This window comes from Hemiscyllium ocellatum, chromosome 11 (assembly GCF_020745735.1).
Source record: "Hemiscyllium ocellatum isolate sHemOce1 chromosome 11, sHemOce1.pat.X.cur, whole genome shotgun sequence".
NCBI lineage: Eukaryota > Metazoa > Chordata > Chondrichthyes > Orectolobiformes > Hemiscylliidae > Hemiscyllium > Hemiscyllium ocellatum.
In genome coordinates this window covers 56,627,047-56,646,616 of record NC_083411.1, presented here as the reverse complement: position 1 = coordinate 56,646,616, position 19,570 = coordinate 56,627,047, and the positions used below count along the sequence as shown (strand labels likewise).

At 40.7% G+C, this 19,570-nt stretch overlaps 1 protein-coding gene across 1 annotated transcript in view; it reads right to left on the bottom strand.

Annotated features, from left to right (window-relative positions):
- Positions 1-17,527, bottom strand: part of LOC132820012 (sodium- and chloride-dependent neutral and basic amino acid transporter B(0+)-like) — a 59,834-nt gene extending 42,307 nt beyond the window's left edge. Inside the window, exons 1-8 of the mRNA XM_060831939.1 lie at positions 17,462-17,527; positions 17,051-17,204; positions 16,220-16,351; positions 12,155-12,322; positions 6,566-6,704; positions 5,630-5,762; positions 3,078-3,218; positions 969-1,197 (exon numbers count right to left, since the gene is read on the bottom strand). Of these exons, the coding sequence (XP_060687922.1) occupies positions 969-1,197; positions 3,078-3,218; positions 5,630-5,762; positions 6,566-6,704; positions 12,155-12,322; positions 16,220-16,351; positions 17,051-17,204; positions 17,462-17,527 (1,162 nt within the window). The remainder of the gene's footprint in view (positions 1-968; positions 1,198-3,077; positions 3,219-5,629; positions 5,763-6,565; positions 6,705-12,154; positions 12,323-16,219; positions 16,352-17,050; positions 17,205-17,461) is intronic.
- Between the last annotated feature and the right edge of the window lie 2,043 nt (positions 17,528-19,570).

The window sequence follows — 19,570 nt, the reverse complement described above, 5'->3', positions numbered from 1 at the left end:
GAATCTAAAACCAGCGGCCATAATTTAAAACTAAGGGGGATGCCACTGAGGGCCAAGCTGACAAGAAATTAGTTTATTCAGAGTGTTGTGAAACATTGGAATTGTCCAGCACAGAGGGCTGTGGAGGTCAAGATTTGAGTAGATTTAAGGTTGAGATTGATATATTTCTGATTCTCAGTGGTGTACAAGGTCAGGGAATGGAATGAGTAAAAAACATTGAAATGTTTGATCCTTCATTATTACATGGATTAGTGAGGCAAACTACTCAGACTGAGTGGCCTACCCCTGTTCCTATGTTCCTGCCTCAGTTCAGGCTGTCAAACCACTCAGTGCTCAGACTATTGGAGTAATCAGAATGTGTGAACTGTGTTTTATTGTAACTTTACCTGGTCATTAATTACTTATCACAGCATCATCAACCAATACAAGTGGCTTAACACAGAACATTTCCATGTTTCTTGCTCTTCATATTAAACATTTTTTAAAATGTACCACTGTCAAATTGAATATTTGAGCACATAATATGATCAGTAACTAATCGTCAATAAATAAAAACTGTCTCTGATTCACCTAAAAGCACAATATTATGGAATTCATTCAAAATTTTCTTCTTAAATATAAAATGTGGCTCATATGAAATGTAATTCTAAGGTAAATAGCAAATCTTACAGCGGATTATAATGTTAACTGAGTGCTTTTGAAATTTACTATTCTGTGATTATTTCAAAAGCTCACTTTTAAGAGCTAGGGTTCAACCCCGGGCATACCATTGCATTATTCAGCTCCAATCCCTGTCCAGTATAAACCAAACATCATGGCAATGTGTCTTCAGAGCCTGGCTATCAGTTTGGATCTGAGGATTGATTATTGTGTCTGGACACTGGAATCACTGGAATGTTGGGTTGAATCACTTCAGAGAGAACATTAAAGCTGTCTGACCCTTGACAATTTTAGCAGCTCTAGTTTACCTGACTGGGCAACCTCTGAAATGGGCTTATCTTGTATGTGAGCCATGTGTCCCAGGATGGAGAAGATGACAAATACAGCAAACACACTTGTAGCACAATTAACAACACAGACAATGATGGTATCTCTGTAGCAGTTATTGTGGAACTTGTTGTAAGACGACAATGCTACTAAAGTGCCCCAACCCACTGAGATAGAAAAGAAAATTTGAGTCGCAGCATCTTTCCAGACCTGGTAAATACAAAATAGAATAGATGTCTGGAGGGAAATGAAACACAAACATGTACAACAGATTAACAACATTAATTGTGAAGATAATGAGAACTCGTGTGGTTAATCCATGGTGAACTGAGCAAAGTAGCTCCCTCTGGTCAACAGTAACTCTTCTTAAACAGAACAGTCATCACTACTGTCGATTATTTACAGTTAAATTTCCTCTGGGATATCTGACACAGGTCTTTCTGGTATAATGCACGTTTCATTAACACAAATTACCTGTACCGTGATTGACGATTGGGGACGCTTTTCTAAAGTGCAAAAATTCAAAAAGTATGTTGGCTAGAACATGATTACATCGGCAACACTGTAAGTGCTCCTTGTATTGCGTGATTCTTGCATAGCGCAGGGTCACACGGAACGTGACTATTGCACTATCGAAGACGTGACTGTATACTCTTTCACCAGCCATGGTTTTCAGTGACTGACTCACTTGCAGTATTGTACTGACCATAGTTAATTCCATTCTTTTCGTGAAAGTAACAACAAAGAACACCTTTTACCATAAATAATGATCACTTTCATATTGTAATATATCACAGTAGCTTAATATCAACAGGAACCAGTAAAATTACACTGTAATTTCTAGGATTATGTAAACAATGGTTAAATGATTTAAATGGAAATCAAAATCCAATTCCTGTCAGAAAAATTAAGCAATAAATAGTGTTCACCATTGTCTATTCACAAAGACTGCTGTATCTTTGGACTGAATACAAAATTCCAGCCATCATTATCCAGTATGCATGAGGACACTGTCAGCTTCACAAATGTGGTATTGCCTAGTCTGCCTATTTGCATTCACTGGGCTCCATGATGTTTCTGTCCTTATGCTGTTGACTGAATCACCTCGGAGATTTGTTTCAAGAAACATGACATTGAAATAGCCTTTTAATGACATGCCAAGCATTTACTTACTGCCAGTCACAATTTCTGGCACTTAAACTACCTACTGGAAGAATGGAATCACAGCTTGGAAGTCACCCACTCAAACTTACACTTCCTTTTCTGTCTCAGTCCTTGCACTGTTATATTCCAAGTACGATAATCTGACTGGTTCAAGATATAATCAGTTGCTTTCCAATGTTCACTCCAATGTAGATTTCAGATATAGACAATATTCTTTCATTTCCATCTCCCACTTCCAGGTACTTGCAGCACCAAATATCATTGACATAGAATGGATAAGGACAAGGCTCATCAAGAGTGGCTCTTTCTATTGCCCTGATACAGCAAAATGTGGGTCAGTATTTGCTTTGTAGGTCAATGAGGTATTTCACCTGAAACTCCTGAATCATTTCCAAGATTTCAGAAAGGAGGAGGCATGAAGGAAGAATTCTATTGCATCCCAATCCCTATCATAATTCCTCATCAATTTCGATCCTCTCGTCCATCATAGCTGATGCCCTGACCTTCTTTCCTGTTAATGGCAGGATGATATAGACCTTAAACTGACTCTTTGAATTCATCACAAGCTTTGTTAAAAATTTCCAAGAATTGAATTAAGGACTCAAAAGCAATACATTGATTTTAAATCAATGATGAAAGTGAGGACTGCAGATGCTGCAGATCAGAGCTGAAAATGTGTTGCTGGAAAAGTGCAGCAGGTCAGGCAGCATCCAACGAGCAGGAGAATCGACGATTCGGGCATGAGCCCTTCTTCAGGAATGTCGATTCTCCTGCTCCTTGGATGCTGCCTGACCTGCTGCGTTTTCCAGCAACACATTTTCAGTTTAAATCAATGATGACAAGCTAACAAAGTAAATGTGCTGAGGCACGAATCGATTCAACTAAAAATACTAATGAGACTCAATCATTCATATTGCTGTATTTACCTCAGCATCAGCCAGTCTGGAGAAGTCTGACTGGCTTCCGATGTAGAATTCAATTCCTTTAGAAGCTCCCTCCAGGGTAACCCCTCGGATCAGGAGTATGGTCAGAACCACGTAAGGGAATGTCGCAGTGAAATAAACCACCTGAGCATGGAGAGCACCTTGTTAGATTTTCCTGTATTACTGGTACAGCAGAAGAAAATAAAACCTTGAAGCAGTACAAGGCCATGTGGCCCCACCATGCAATAAGATTCTGCCTGATCACCCTGATACTTGCCCTCTCCAGAACCTTTGACTCTCTTGTACATCAACAATTTGTCAAACTCTGCCTTGCATATATTCAATGATCTGACCTCTACTGCTTTCGGAGGAAGAGTATTTGAAAGATTAAAAATTCCACTTCATCTCTACCTCATTTGGAGAACCTTATTTTGTAACTGTGCTCCCTGTTGGAGATTCTCTGAGAAGGTCAAGCTTTCTAAGACCATTCGAAATCTTTGAAGATCATTTCTCGGTCTCCTAAATTCCTGTGAGTACAGGCTCAAACTTATATTTTCAAAAGAATTAATACAAAGATGTTCACTGAACTTTCTCCAATACAAATATACCCCCTAACTAAGGAGACCAAAACAGTAGCTGCTGTACCTTTGTAGCAAGTTTTGCCTACTTTTATACATCATTCACCTTGGAATAAAGACAATATTATCCAACCAAATGGCAAATTAAATGGATTCTCATCAATGCATCGAAGGGAACAGATGACAAACTGAAGAGGAATAGTAACATGGAAGATGTACGCAAGGATTGCGTTTTCATCTAGTTCACAGGGTTTGCATGTTGAGACTTTGTTTTGTGATACCTTGTTATAATGTGCTTATTTAAACACTGCTAAACCTATAGACATGAGGATCTAAAATTTGAATTTAGGCAACAAAATATGAAGATTTTTATTACAACAAAATGGTTTCTCGATTTAAAAGAATACTATAAAATGGCCTGTGAATCATACTGCTGAACATACTGCTGATTTGCAGAATTAACTTGCAGTTGAAAGATGAGGACAATAGAGTTTTCATAAGATAAACACTGATACATTAATTGAGCATTTGAACAAACGTTGAACTAATACATGGCATGACAATTTACGTAAATTAGATATCCTTCTTAAAGGAAATACCATTGGATTAGCCTGTCTTCAATCATATCACCATATTACAATTGATTGGACATTTTTTTGTAGTTAAGAACCCTTTCCCAGAAAATATCATTAGATTAATTCACTGTAAATCATATGTGATTGGTCTTTCTTGTAATTAAGACTGTACTATTTCTTTAAAAACACGTAAATAATGTGTAATTTTCAAATGTAATTGCGCAACTTTTCCCCAGAACACAGAAGCTTCAATCTCTGTGTTGCTGGATAGAATTGCATCAAGGTACCTTAACTGAATCAACTAATGACCCTTGTTTTTTGAATAGACCGCATTTGTCGATTCCTTTGACCGATCTCGAACCCTTCTTAAGGGGACACAGGTCTTCAGACATAATAACAGAAATTACACAATGAAAAGAATCAGTTAAAGGTAATTCTTACCCAAGAAGCTCACCTCCTCACTGGGTAGGTACATAAAAGACACAGCAAGTTGTTCCTGACGTCAAGTTGGACCTTATGAGATTTCTCACCTGATTCTGCATTAAATCTCACCTTAGCACAGGCTGCTCATGTCACTAACAGATTCCACCCACAGCTGTTACAACATATTCCTTCAACATTAGTAACTACTAAAGGCACATTACACTGGAATGTCACATGTTGTGATTCTCCTAACAGCCTTAAAATTACATTTGCTCTTTGGTTTGGAACCTATCCAACAATACAACAGGGATGAAGGTCAGAGCTTTGTTAGTTAACCTCTGTTGTCCTCCAACCTATCACAGAATCTTCCTTTTACTCACCGAACCATATTCCCCATGTCCATTGTCTTAAGAAACCTCTTAAACTGTTATTTATTTCTCTCGGTCTGATGAAAGTCCATGGAAGTGAAAGATTAGCTCGATTTGTCTTGACAGGTGCTTCACAAGCTGTTGAGCATTACCAGCATTTTAGTGTTTTCACCTAATGATTGTTCCTCAGGTCTCAGTCCCATTCTCATGTCCAGACAAATCTCATTTCACTCAAATAAAACCCTGATCCTATCCTTCCCCATCACCGCCACCACACCCCCCTCCCCCACTCCCCCCCAACCCCCAATCCTTCCTCAGCCTTCCACAGCAATTGGAAAGTCACCCAGAATTCCAGTGTCAGTGAGTGAACCCTTAGAATGAGGGACACATTGCAGGGGTTTGGGGAAGTTGCTGTTCTTTCCCTCAGGAGAACGTTCTTCAGATCTCCCTCAGGCCTGAAATGTTGATGAATTATGAATCTCCCATTTCCCATAGAGACACTGTTAACATCACCTGGGAGATAAACCAGACACTTCACAAATTATTTGTCGTTTCTAGCTTTACTGTTACTTTGTCACGAGTTTTAACTCTATTTATCACCAATCATTTACCTTTCCTGAAGATTTGATTCCTTTTGATAATGCTGCCCCAACTATTAGCCAGGCAAGAAGCAGACAGAGGGCTAAATACCAGATTACCTCCCCAGTCTCATCCATTGAACTGGAACGGCGTAAAACTGCTTTACTACAGAAAATAAGAACAAAAACATGTAGTAAGTTAGGACACTCTTCATTACACACAGATGTTTTTAGACATAGTGCATCAATGTATTTAACAAACAGAGTTGTATAATATCTAAATTAATTTTTGATTTATAGAAGCTTTGATTCTTGCACTCAGAAATAAATGTGAAGTTTGATATTCTGTATGACATTTTTTTCCTCGTGTGTATTGATATTTTTCAATGTAAAGCTTTGTTCAAACAAGTTGATGAGATTCCCTGCAGCTGATTTGATGTGAAAGAGTTTCTGACAATGTTTCACTGACTGCTTCACAATGCACTGTGAAACCTGTCTGGTTTAGTCACTATGTCTTCCGATGAATTCAGCTCCTTCATCTTCCTACACATGGTATCTACCTCCAGACAGTTAATCTAAATCCAGTCCCAGGACTGTGTGTTAAAATAATAACTTATTACAATTAAAAGCAGAGAAATGAACATCAGTCACACATGATTCTAACCATTTCATGTTTAAGAATTCTGGTCATGAATATTATCCTTGAAGAGCAAGAAAACAAAGAAAAGTGTTTTGCTTTATAAATATTGTCAAAGTTACAATGCTTAGAAACCAGAGGAATATTAAATAGTAAAAGTTTCCTTTCCATGATGCCATTTTGTAACAAGTGTGCAATGTAAATAATACCTCAATCAAAATGAAACAGCTTCTCTCTCATTAAACACATATAAACAAACTAACCAACCCAAGAGGAGTTACTGGCCCAGCTGTGTAGGTTATTGGTGCAGCTATCTGCAGCAAGGTACTTACTCCCAGTATTGCTCACTCGGGCCCTGGTGAGGATTGGAGATTTCTGATCCATTTGGACAAGATCCATTGTTTTCCTGCAGCTGTGTTATATTAACGATTTCAAAATATCCATCAGTCAGAGTGAGATTGCAGAGAGTCTCTGGAAAATATGTTTCAGTATTATACATCAATTTTGCATTCCATTTCAATATAACCAGGGTCACTGTTTCACTCTGACTGAATTAGTTAATCCTTTTGATTACATGGGTAAGGTTATGCATAGATCAGAACACAGAGGTACAGTCCGTGCACTCACTCTCAGCACAGTCCTGCTCTGGTGCTCAATCTGCTTAATCTCTTGTTGGATAAAAGTCTGCATAAAAGTAATTAGAAAACCAAATTAAAATGGTACTGTATATAAAAAGTTACTTCAAAAGTATTCACTAGTAGTTATTGGAGAAGACTTTAAGGATTATAATGGGCTGGATTATCCAGGGAAGGAGAGTCTCACATACCTTGCTACACCACTCCTTGTTTTACAAAATGAATGAATGGAGCTCCACAGTTCTGAGCGGTAGATTCAACTCAGGGCTCTCTCAGAAATGGGGAGCCACATTTTCAATCTGACAGTGCTTTCACAGCACAGAGCCTGCCAGGGGAAAGCAAAACCCCTTTTCACAACTGCTGTCTTCTCACATTTTAATGTTCCTGACAGCTGCTGTCAAACAGGAAGTTCATAACATAAATGTGTGTTAGGGTGCAGGGAAGGGAAGGTGCTAAACTGATAGGAAAAGGGTGCCAGCTAAATAGGGTGCATGTAGGTAGGGTGCAGATATGCAAATCGAGAGCTATGTAAAATTCCATGTGGATAGGAGCAGGGTGACAGGTTGCCAGGTGGATAAGGTGCCAGCTGAGGAGGTGTAGGGTGCCAAGTGGGTAAGATGCCGTGGTGCAGGATACCAATGGAGTTTGCTAAATAGTCCAGTGTTGAGGGTAACTTGAGGATGATAGGAGAATTTTTGGGGGAAGGGAGCAGTCTTGTTGGTCGGTTCCAGTAGCAACAACATTGGTGGAGGGGGATGGAGTCCAATGGTAACAGTGAATGGGAGGGTGGGGACAAGTTTCATATCGGCAGAGAACTGGGGGTGATATCACATTTCCAGAGGAAGTTGGGGGCAGGGTGTCACAGCTGTGAAGCCATGTGCAGGGTTTTCAGAGCAGATTGTTAATTATTGATTGTACTGAAGCTTTCTTAGTGAGGTGGAGGATTTTCATAAAGAAGATCTCCTTCTCTAGCTTTGGTTACACACAAAAAGAATGCATTTAATTTTAAAAGCCTTTCAGCTGATTGGTGACTGAAGCAGGATGCTGTTAAATAAGATAAGAGCACATGGCATTTGGGGCATAGTACTGGCATGGATAGAGGATTGGCTGCCTGGCAGAAGATAGAGAGTGGTGATAAAGGGGCTTTTTTGGGTATTGCAGCCGGTGACTAGTGGAGTTCTGCAGGTATCAGTGTTGGGACCTTCACATTATACATTAACAATCTGGATGAAGGAGCTAAGGGCATTGTTGCTAAGTTTGCAGATGAGACAAGCTAAGTGAAGGGACAGGTAGTGGTGAGGAAGTGAGGAGGTTATAGAAGGCTTACAGAGATTAAGAGAGTGGGCAAAGAAGTGGCAGATGGAATACAATGTGGAAAAGTGTGAGGAAGTGCACTTTGGTAGGAAGAATAGAAGCATAGACTATTTTCTAAATGGGGAAAGGCTTCAGAAATCTGAAGTACACATGGTCTTGAGAGTCTTGGTTCAGGATTCCCTTAAGGTTAACATGCAAGTTTCATTGGCAGTTATGAAGGCAAATGCAATTCACTTCAAGAGAGCTAGAACTCAAGAACAGGGATGTACTGTAGAGTCTGTGTAAAGCTTTGGTCAGGCCTCATTTGGAATATTGTGAGCAGTTTTGTGCCCTGTATCTAAGGAAGGATGTGCTGGCATTGGAAGAGATTCAGAGGAGGTTTACAAGAATGATCCTGGGGATGAAGGGCTTATCACATGATGAGCAGTTGAGGACTCTGTGTCTTTCCTTGAGGGTGTATCTCAGTGAAATTTTAAGAATACTGACAGGCCTGGATAGAGTAGATGTGGAGAAGTTGTTTCCATGCATAGGAGAGGCCAGGATCCTAGGGCACAGTCTCAGAGTGGAGGGATAACCCTTTTGAACTGAGGTGAGGAGAAATTTCTTCAGCCAGAGAGTGATGAATCTATGGAACTCATTGCTACAGAGGGCTGTGGAGGCCAAGTCATTGGGTGAATTTAAGGCAGAGATAAAATAGTTCTTAATTGGTAAGGTGATCAAGCATTACAGGGAGAAGGCAGAAGAATGAGTTTGAGAAACATATCAGTGATGATCGAATAGTGGAGCATACCTGATGGGACAATTGGCTTAATTCTGCTCCTATATCTTATGGTCTTATGATCTTATAGACATCCATAATTACTCTGAGCCCAGATGAACCACATTGTTGAATGTACTCTTATCAATTCACTTTCAGAAACTAGCAATGTAAAAATGAAATTTCAAATAACATAAATCTCAAGGATAAGATGAAAAAACTGTTTTCAAAAATTACATTGTAATTTTAGCTCAAAAATAACTTCTTCATATCTGAATTATTTTTGGCAAGATGTAACATTCCAAATTCTGAAGTAGAAGATGTAGAAATCGATCGCTACTTGAATGAGTCCTAGCCTATGGAGATAAGGACTTCCATCACTGAATTCTGTGGGTGTATAATGGAAAATCCATGTCTTCTGGGTGTTGATAGATGTCCCTAACTGTATGGTATTAGACAGACAATGATTCTATTCTTTATAAATTAAAAACTAAAAAGATGACTTCGTCACGGATTTTGAAATACTAAATGGAACAAATAACATCAAGAGTCATCGAGTCAGAGAGATGTACAGCACAGGAACAGACCTTTCAGTCCAACTTGTCCATGCTAAAAAACATATCCGAAATTAATCTAGTCCGATTTGCCAACATTTGGCCCGTATCCATCTCAACCCTTCACATTCATATACACATCCAGCTAACTTTTAAATGTTTTAATTGTACCAGCTTCCATCACTTCGTCTGAGGCAGAGAAAAACTGAGTTCTATTCTTCTGGAATATTGGATAATGGAAATGTCCTAAAATTTCGAGAGTTTTTTTTGGAATAAAGATATGAAGCTCTTCAATGCAAAAATACAGGACTGTGGATGATCCCTGACTGCATTGTACACTCTGGGACTGTGGTGATCCCTGACAGTATTGTACAGACTGGGACTGTGGGTGTATCCCTGACTGTATTGTACACTCTGGGACTGTGGGTGATCCCTGACTGTATTGTACAGACTGGGACTGTGGATGATCCCTGACTGTATTGTACAGACTGGGAATGTGGGTGATCCCTGACTGTATTGTACAGACTGGGACTGTGGATGATCCCTGACTGTATTGTACACTCTGGGACTGTGGGTGATCCCTGACTGTATTGTACAGACTGGGACTGCAGGTGTATCCCTGACTGTATTGTACAGACTTGGACTGTGGGTGATCCCTGGCTGTATTGTACAGACTGGACTGTGGATGATCCCTGGCTGTATTGTACACTCTGGGACTGTGGGTGATCCCTGACTGTATTGTACAGACTGGGACTGTAGGTGTATCCCTGACTGTATTGTACAGACTTGGACTGTGGGTGATCCCTGGCTGTATTGTACAGACTAGGACTGTGGATGATCCCTGACTGTATTGTACAGACTGGGACTGTAGGTGATCCCTGACTGTATTGTACAGACTGGGACTGTGGGTGAACCCTGACTGTATTGTACAGACTGGACTGTGGATGATCCCTGGCTGTATTGTACAGACTGGGACTATGGGTGATCCCTGACCGTATTGTACAGACTGGGACTGTGGGTGATCCCTGACTGTATTGTACAGACTGGCACTGTGGATGATCCCTGACAGTATTGTACAGACTGTGACTGTGGGTGATCCCTGACTGTATTGTACAGACTGGGACTGTGAGTGATCCCTGACTGTATTGTACAGACTGGGACTGTGGGTGATCCCTGACTTTATTGTCCAGGCTGGTATTGTGATTGATCCTTGACAGTATTGTACAGACTGGGACTATGGGTGATCCCTGAGTATATTGTACAGACTGGGACTGTGGGTGATCCCTGACTGTATTGTACAGGCTGCGACTGTGGGTGTATCCCTGACTGTATTATACAGGCTGGGACTGTGGGTGATCCCTGACTGTATTATACAGGCTGGGACTATGGGTGATCCCTGGCTGTATTGTACGGACTAGGACTGTGGGTGATCCCTGACTGTATTGTACAGACTGGGACTGTGGGTTTATCCCTGACTGTAATGTACAGACTGGGAGTGTGGATGATCTCTGACTGTATTGTACAAGCTGTTACTGTAGATGTATCCCTGACAGTATTGTACAGACTGGGACTATGGGTGATCCCTGACTGTATTGTACAGACTGGGACTGTGGGTGATCTCTGACAGTATTGTACACTCTGGGACTGTGGGTGATCCCTGACTGTATTGTACAGACTGGCACTGTGGATGATCCCTGACAGTATTGTACACTCTGGGACTGTGAGTGATCCCTGACTGTATTGTACAGACTGGCACTGTGGGTGATCCCTGACTGTATTGTACACTCTGGGACTGAGGGTGATCCCTGACAGTATTGTACAGACTGGGACTGTGGGTGACCCCTATCTGTATTGTACAGACTGGGACTGTGGGTGATTTATCACCATATTGTACAGACTGTAGTTGATGTCCAGGATCACCCACAGCCCCAGTCTGTACAGTATGGTCAGGGGAACACCCACAATCCCAGTTTATTTAAAAGTAGATTTTCTTTCAAAGCTGAAGTATTTTGTCCTCTGTTTCAGAAATTTCAACTTGACTCACATCAAGATTTCACATTAAGTCTTGTCAATTCACACAACATGAACCTTTGATAGTGACATGAGACATCCTGAGTTAAATAGTGTTATTGTGGAAGATGAGATGAAATTAAAGAGATGAGACATTTAAATAATTGCAACAAAAACTCTGTGTGTCTTAGAGTCAGACTGTGTAAGAAATATATGTGAGATGATCGATATTTGGAAAAACTCAGAGAAAGAGAATAAGTTAAGAAAATGATAGCTGCAAAAAACACAGTAATAGACAGAGAAGGGAGTCAGTGTGAGACACAATACAGGGATGGTGAGAGATACAAACAATGAACGCAGTCAGAAAGAACACAACACAGACTTATTGACAAGGTGAAAGTAAACGTGAGACATGTGAAAGACTGTTAAATTCTGATGTTTCACTATTTATTTCTGACTGACTGTCCTGCTATTCCAGTGACTCAGTGCCATGATTCCTGCTGCTGCTTTCTATCCGAGTCTTTCTGCTGTATGGCCCCAATGAGGATGGTCACTGAAACTATTGTTCATCTCTCTCCCTCACTCAGACTGACAGAATGAACAATGAACAGTCAGTGTGTACACTTTCCACAGTAGAAGCTAACACTGTACCTTTGGGGGTCCTGCTGCATGTTTCATCTGCTCCCCACCAACTGAAGCAGTCTGCCCATGGTAGGGGTGATTGGAAGGAAGCAAACAGGTAGTATAGACTGTAGCCAACGATGCAGTTGTACGAAATGTTGGACATTGTAATCACAAGCATCGTAGCAATCCCCACACCTGAAAACAGAAGAAAGAACAGGGGAGTCTGGTTTGTGAATTATTGATTTAAAATAATGTATTTGACATGCATTTGGCTGGTCATTCAACCAAATTGGATTTTCTTTCAGTGAGCACAGGACAGAACAGGGAGACTGCGCTGGCTGACCACACCTTTGGGGAAATATCGGTTTTGTTTAATCGATTATGTTGGCTGCTTCAACATTCAGTGTCCAACAGTAAAGATTTCAAAGGCTTTTTGTATTAAACAGGAAATGTTAATTATGTTATAGTTCTTTGTCTAGATTACAAGAATGATGCTCCTTGTCTTCACCTTTATATGCCCTCTCACTAATTCTTAAGGATGCCATTATCACTGTGAGTGGTGATAATCACACATGCCCAGTCTTAGGCCATAAGGTCATAAGATATAGGAGCAGAATTAGGCCATTCATCCCACTGAGTCTGCTCTGCCATTCAGTCATGGCTGATATATATTTTTGAACCTCATTCTCTTGAGTTCTCCCCATAACTCTTGCACCCCTTACCACCAAGAAGCTATCTATCTCTGTCTTGAGTATACTTAATGACTTGGCCTCCACAACCTGCTGCATCAATGAGTTCCACAGAGTCACCACCCTCTGGCTGTGGACATTCCTCTTTATCTCAGTTCTGATGAGTTGTCCCTTCAGCTTGAGGTTGTTCCCTCATGTCCCAGTCTCTCCTACTAGTGGAAACATCTTCTCCAGGTTTACTCTATTCAGACCATTCATTATTCTGTAAATTTCATTATTCTGTAAATGTCATTATTCTGTAAATCCTCCTCGGCTCCTTTGAGTAATAACTGTTCCTCATTTGACAATCCCTTCATTCCTGGGATCATTCTTGTAAACCTCCTCTGGACCCCTCCAAGGCCAGAACATCCTCTCTGAGAGATGGGGTCCAAACATTTTCATATATTTCAAATGCCGTCTGACCAGAGCCTTATAGAACCTCAGTAGCACATCTCTGCTCTTATATCCTAACCCTCTTGAAATGAATGTTAACACTGTATTTGCCTTCCTACCTGCCAAATGAACCTGCATGTTAACTTTAAGGGAATCATAAACTCCTACCCTTTATGTTTCGGTTTTCCAAAGCCTTTCCCCAATTTGAAAATAGTCTTTGTTTCTATTCTTCTTACCAAATTGCATAACTCTCACAATTTCCCATCCTGTATTCCATCTGCCATTTCTTTGCCCACTCTCCTCACTACTGTAAGTACTTCTGCAGCCTTCCCACTTCCTCAGCCCTTCCTGTCCCTCTACCAATCTTTGCGACAACTGCAAACGTAGCAATGATGCCCCCAGTCCCTTTTCTCCAGATTGTTAATGTATAATGTTGTGGTTCCAACAGTCCTTGTGGAACTGGTAGATTTATCCCTAATCTCTGCCCTCTGACAGTCAGCCAATCCTCTATCCATGTCTGGATGGGTTACTGTTTGGAGGGTCAGTGTAGACTTGTTGGGCCAAAGGGCCTATTTCCACACTAATCTAACCATGTCAGGACCTTGCCCCTAATACCACCGGCTCTTATCCCATTTAGCAGCTTCATACATGGCTCCTGATTTCAGGCCTTCTGGAAATTCAAATAGATCACATCCATTGGTTCTCCTTCGTCTAACCTGCTCATTACCACCTTAAAGAATTCTAACAAACTTGTCAGACATGACCTACCCTCGATGAAGCTGTGCTAACTCAGTCCTACTTTACCATGCACTTCCAAACCCTCCACAATCTCATCCTTAATAATGGACTGTAAAATCTTATAAATGATCAAGGTCAGACTAACCGGCTTATAGTTTCCTCCCTTCTGCCTCCATACCTTCCGAAACAGGGATGTTACATTAACCATTTTCCAGTTGTCTGGCAACTTCCTTGACTCCAGTGATTCCTGAATGTTCACCAACAATGCCTGTACAATCTCCTCAGCTATCACCTTCAGGATTCTGGGGTGTAGTCCATCTGACCCAGCTGAATTACTCACCTACAGACCTTGCAGCTTCCCCAGCACCTTCCCCACAGGAATGGCCCCTACACTCACCTCTGCCTCCTGACTCTTGACATCCTGGCACACTAATGCTGCCTTCCACCAGTGAAGACTGATGCAAAGTCCCTATTCACTTTCTTCACCATTTCTTTGTTCCCCATTACTACTTCCCCAGCCTCATTTTCTAATGGTCCAATGTCCACTCTCACCTCTTTCTGACCTTTTATGCATCTAAAGCAACTCTTGCAATCTTCTTTTATATTACAATCTGCTTATCGTCAGATTTCATCTTCTTCCCCGTCATTGCTTTTGTAAGTATCCTCTGCTAGTTTTTAACTGCCTCCAAATTTCCAGACTTCCCACTAATTTTCACCACATTGTATGCTTTTCCTTTTGATTTTATGCTATTCCTGACTTCCCTTGTCTGCCGTGGTTGCCTCATCCTCCCTTTACTATGTTTCTTCTTCCTTGGGATGAATTTCTGTTTTGCCCCTCAAACTACCTCCAGAAACTCCTGCTATTGCTGCTCTACCATCCTCCCTGTTATGGTCCCCTTCCAATCAACTCAGGTCAGCCCCTCCCTCATGGCTTTCTGGTTGCATTGACTCAATTGTAAAGATCTTACACCAGATTCCTGCTCTTCCATTTCAAACTGAAGGGTGAATTTTATCATATTATGGCCACTGCCCCCAATGGATCATTCACCTTAAGCTCCTTAATCGAGTTTACCTCATTACACAGCACCAAATCCAGAATTGCCTGTCCCCCTGGAGGGCTCTATCACAAGTGGCTCGAACAAATCACCTCGTAGACATTCTGCAAATCCCTTTTTTATTGGATCCCCTACCAACCTGATTTTCCTCGTCCAGTTGTATATTGAAGACTCCCATGATTACTGCAATTGTGCATCATTTTTTACATGCCTTTTCTACCTCCTGATTTATTTTCTGACCCATATCCTGACTGCTGCTGGGAGGCCTGGACATAACTCTCGTCAGGGTCATTTTTGCTCTGCAAACCCTCAATTTTCCAAGATGGCGACAGTGTAGCAGGGCTGCATGCAGACTCTTATCTAGAGCTCATCCACTTCCATCTACGTTTTAAAAATCTTTTAATTTCTGCTCTCTCTTGATTTTTTTTCTTTTCATTCCTCGTTTCTTTGGTGGGTTGGTCAGAGGCAACAAGAGCAGGCTTTACATGGAGTGGTGACAGCCTTCCGGTAATTGGAGGTGGCAGTGATGGTAGCAAGGACATTCCCCTGCTCCTCCAACAATCGGAGACAGAGGTGATGGACTCTTTAAGGTGCCAGTGCTGGCATATTGGAGGACGGTGGCTGGAGTGGGAATCTTGGCACACCAGCAGACTGACCTGCTGCGCTTTTCCAGCAACACATTTTCAGCTCCTCAGTAGGGTCCATCAACTCCAATTTCATGCAGTTACAAGATATTGTCTAGCCCTACATCTCGATTTTATTTAAAAAGTTCTTAATTTGTTTTTTTTCAAAAAATTCCAACTGATCTTTTAATTTGTAACCTTAAATATTTCCCTTATTTACCTTCAACCTGAAAGTAGCCAATAATAGTCATGTTAGTAGCTATTATCAACCAATGAACTTATGCCTTACCAGTGATGTCACTCTGCTGTGTTAGGTCCCGAATCCTGGGTTTCAATTCATCATTTTTATAAAAAAAACCTGACAAACTATGAGCCAAAAACCAATAGACAGCATGTACCACATCTAATAACGTGTATGGCAGATCAGAGTGCAACATTACTTCACAAGCTTGGCTTTAACCTTTGTCAGATAAGGGAGGTTTATTATTATTTATTAAATCAACACTGTTACTTTTCCGAATTTGCTGCGACTGTATCAATAAAATAAATATTCACCTTGTAACATAGGCACAGCCCTCCACACTGCAACAGGCCCAAGGCTGGCAAACTGACCAAAGGAACACTCCAAGAAAAACAATGGTATCCCAACAAGGGCCAGCATGACAGAATAGGGAATAAGGAATGCACCTGGAAAATAGCGGAAAGGATTTCAATTTGCAAGTGAAACTCTATGCTTACACTGTGTGGGGTGGATTAAAATTTCCCCTGAAATCTCTACTAATGTCCAAATTCCCGTTTTGTGAATTTCACTCTCTAACACAATCAGATATCTTTTCAGGTCACTTTACACAGTCATGTTGTGACATTTCTTATACATTTGCACTTGGTTTCCATCAATCCAATGGAGTGGGTTGTGAAGAGCCCTGATTTGAGCAGTTTTGATGATAATGTACAAACCTGAACACAGGGCCTGACTGAGGAGCCTGCTATTCTAAGGATTTCACACATTGTGCAGTAAATATATCTGATGTGGATGGCTCATGCATTCTAAACAATATCAATTGAAAATACATTGCAAATTAATAAATGAACCATTTACTTTGGTTTATAAATAGCATATATTTGATGCATCACATTGCTAATTTTAAACTATTACCTTGACATATCTCTCTCTTCATAAGAAAATAGTAGTCAAACTTGTTAGCTGTGGGATTGAATTTACCAGTTCACATTGAAATTGTTTAACTCTGCATTATTTACTATATCATTTTTAGTGCAATAAACATTTGTTATTTACTGAACTACAATTTTCAGGATAAGTCAACAAATCGATCCATTTAGTTCTGCCTTTCTTACTCTCCGATATTTTTAAATTCTCTACCATACCTCCTCCATTTTTGTAAGCCAGGTAAGGAAATCTCCAAACATTCCCAAAACCCACTGCATTACCAATCATTGAGAGCAGGTAATCAGTCTTCGAAGACCAGTTACCCCGTTCCACATTCTCATCACCCACAGCACCATGTTCATTGGCGGTATCCTGGGAGAAAGAATTGAAATGGCAAGCTCAGACATTAATCTTTCTCAGACTAGATCTCAAGTGAAATGTATAGTCACCACTCCCACAACTATCGGAAAATGGTGCAGTTCTCTATTTAGCAGCAATGTCTGTCAGGTTAGAAACAGCCAGATGTCCACAGAGAGTCTACAATTCACAACGACCAAAATCTACAAATCAACAGTATCTCAAATTGTCTTACATGGATTTTTACTGTTTTGTTTTGTTGAAATACTCACCGTATCCTGTGGAGGGTTTGGCCGATTGTCATTCAGTAAGAACAGAAATAAATGCCTTCGGTCCATTTTCAGACATCAATGAACTATTCTTCCACTTGCACAAGAATTGGAAGTAAAATGAGGACACTCCTTTTGGCCAAAAGTCCTTCAACTTCTCATGAATGGATTATTCTTGTTGAGTCAGAAGTCAGCCTCTTACTGTGTTTCATAACAGGTGTAACTCTACTTAGCTAATCATTCAATTTCCACACTAAACATTTCTATTGAGTTAAATGATTTGTTTTCAGAACAGTTACGATCAAAGGGCATTCATTCCCTGTCCTCAGGGTTTGGGCAAAGCGCTGGTTTTAAAAGGAATAGCTTCCAAGTGAATCCAAACCAAGTTGAACTTCAGCCAAAGAAAAGCTATCTAAGATTTCTTCTAAAAATGAACGGGTTTTCTCCCATATTAGAAATATAATTGTCATCCCCTGCTACCCGAGTTCATTTTACGTAATGAAATTTTAATTAGTTTTGAATGTGTGGCTGCAGTTTTGTAATCCCTATATAAGATGAAATGTACATGGATTTGGGAAAAACATGATTGCTTGTCCATTGATCTGGCAGTCTCACCTCTAACCAAATGTTTAAAGTTAGAAGATTATAAGAGAGAAGTAAATCTGTATTGCTTTCTTAGCATTCCATCATGAAATGTTATCGCCTAAATTATAACTATGCTTACTAAAGTGAGGTGTAATAGTTCTATAGTTGGAAAAGTTAAGTAACTATTAAATAGTATGGTTCCTACACTGTTGCCTCTGACTATCAGCAAGTCACCAATTGAAAGTGCAGCACATTAATATTCAAAAAGTCTTCATCTGTATTGGAGTAGGTTATTGATAGGGTAAAGCAATATTCTGAATTGTATGATTAGATAGGGCTCTCTCAGTGTGAGATCCAGAGCTAATTACTGAAAAACTTTCATTGCTTTCAAATGTTATTTACTGGTCAGCTTAGCCATCTGGCTGGATCATTAGAAGCTTTGCTAGGTGCATGATCTTTTGGCTGAATCACAAACACCAGTGGGTTTGGAAGAGTGATGATTGCATATAAAAATACAACAAAAAGTGTATTCTCTTGTGCAAAATGCAATGTGTCACCACATTCAGCGTCATCTTGAAAGACTGAGTTTAATGCAAAATTTTACTGCTTTTGAGTTCATCTTTCCCTCTTCTTCTTAATACCCTCCGCTCCTCCTCCATTCACTGCTTAACATCAGCCAGGGTCTTTGTAACGGGCTCCAGGGTCTTGTCATTGGGCTCTGAGTTCTTAATTATGGACCCACCCCTGCCATTGCCACGTCTCCCACAAGCCTCTATGTCTGAGCTGGAGCCATGGGCCTGATCTCCTACCTACTGCTCTCCCTGCGAAGCTGCCACCAGTCATCGGGATCCTGGCTCAGGCCTCATCTGTGACCTCAGTGCTAGAGCCAGAGCCAGCCAAGGATCTGGGACTGCATGGGGCCCTGCCCCAACCGACTCCCATGCAGAAACAAAAAAAAAACACAGGAAGACCGATCACCATGGCAGCTGCAACCGCCATCAATCACCCGAAGGAGCTGTTCTCTCTTGCTGCTGCTGCCCTCTGTCTTTTGCACTGGTCCTCTGGCCCCTACACCCTCCTCTGTCTCTGACAAAAGTATAAAGGCCCATTTTCCTACAACTTTCAACTCTGAAGAAGCCTTGTACTGGACTCAACTAATTAACTCTGTTTATCTCTCTATTGATTCTGCCAGACCTTCTGTGTTCTGCAGCATTGTTTGTGTTTGTTTTTAAGATATTATTCCTGCTTACTGGAGTAACTGACTCCCTGATCAATGTGGTGACACCAGCTCTTTGACACCCTCACCCATCTCCCCTATCTCACCTGAAGATTCTATAACCCAGAATATTGTGCTGACAATCATGTTCTTTCCTCAACCACAACCATCTCTGTGATAGCAATGATATTAGATCCTCATACATTAATAAACACGCACAACTCCTCTGCCTTACTCACAAGACTCCTTGCATTAAAAAATACCATCCATCTTTGCCACACTCCATTCTGCACTAACTTGAATATATTTGC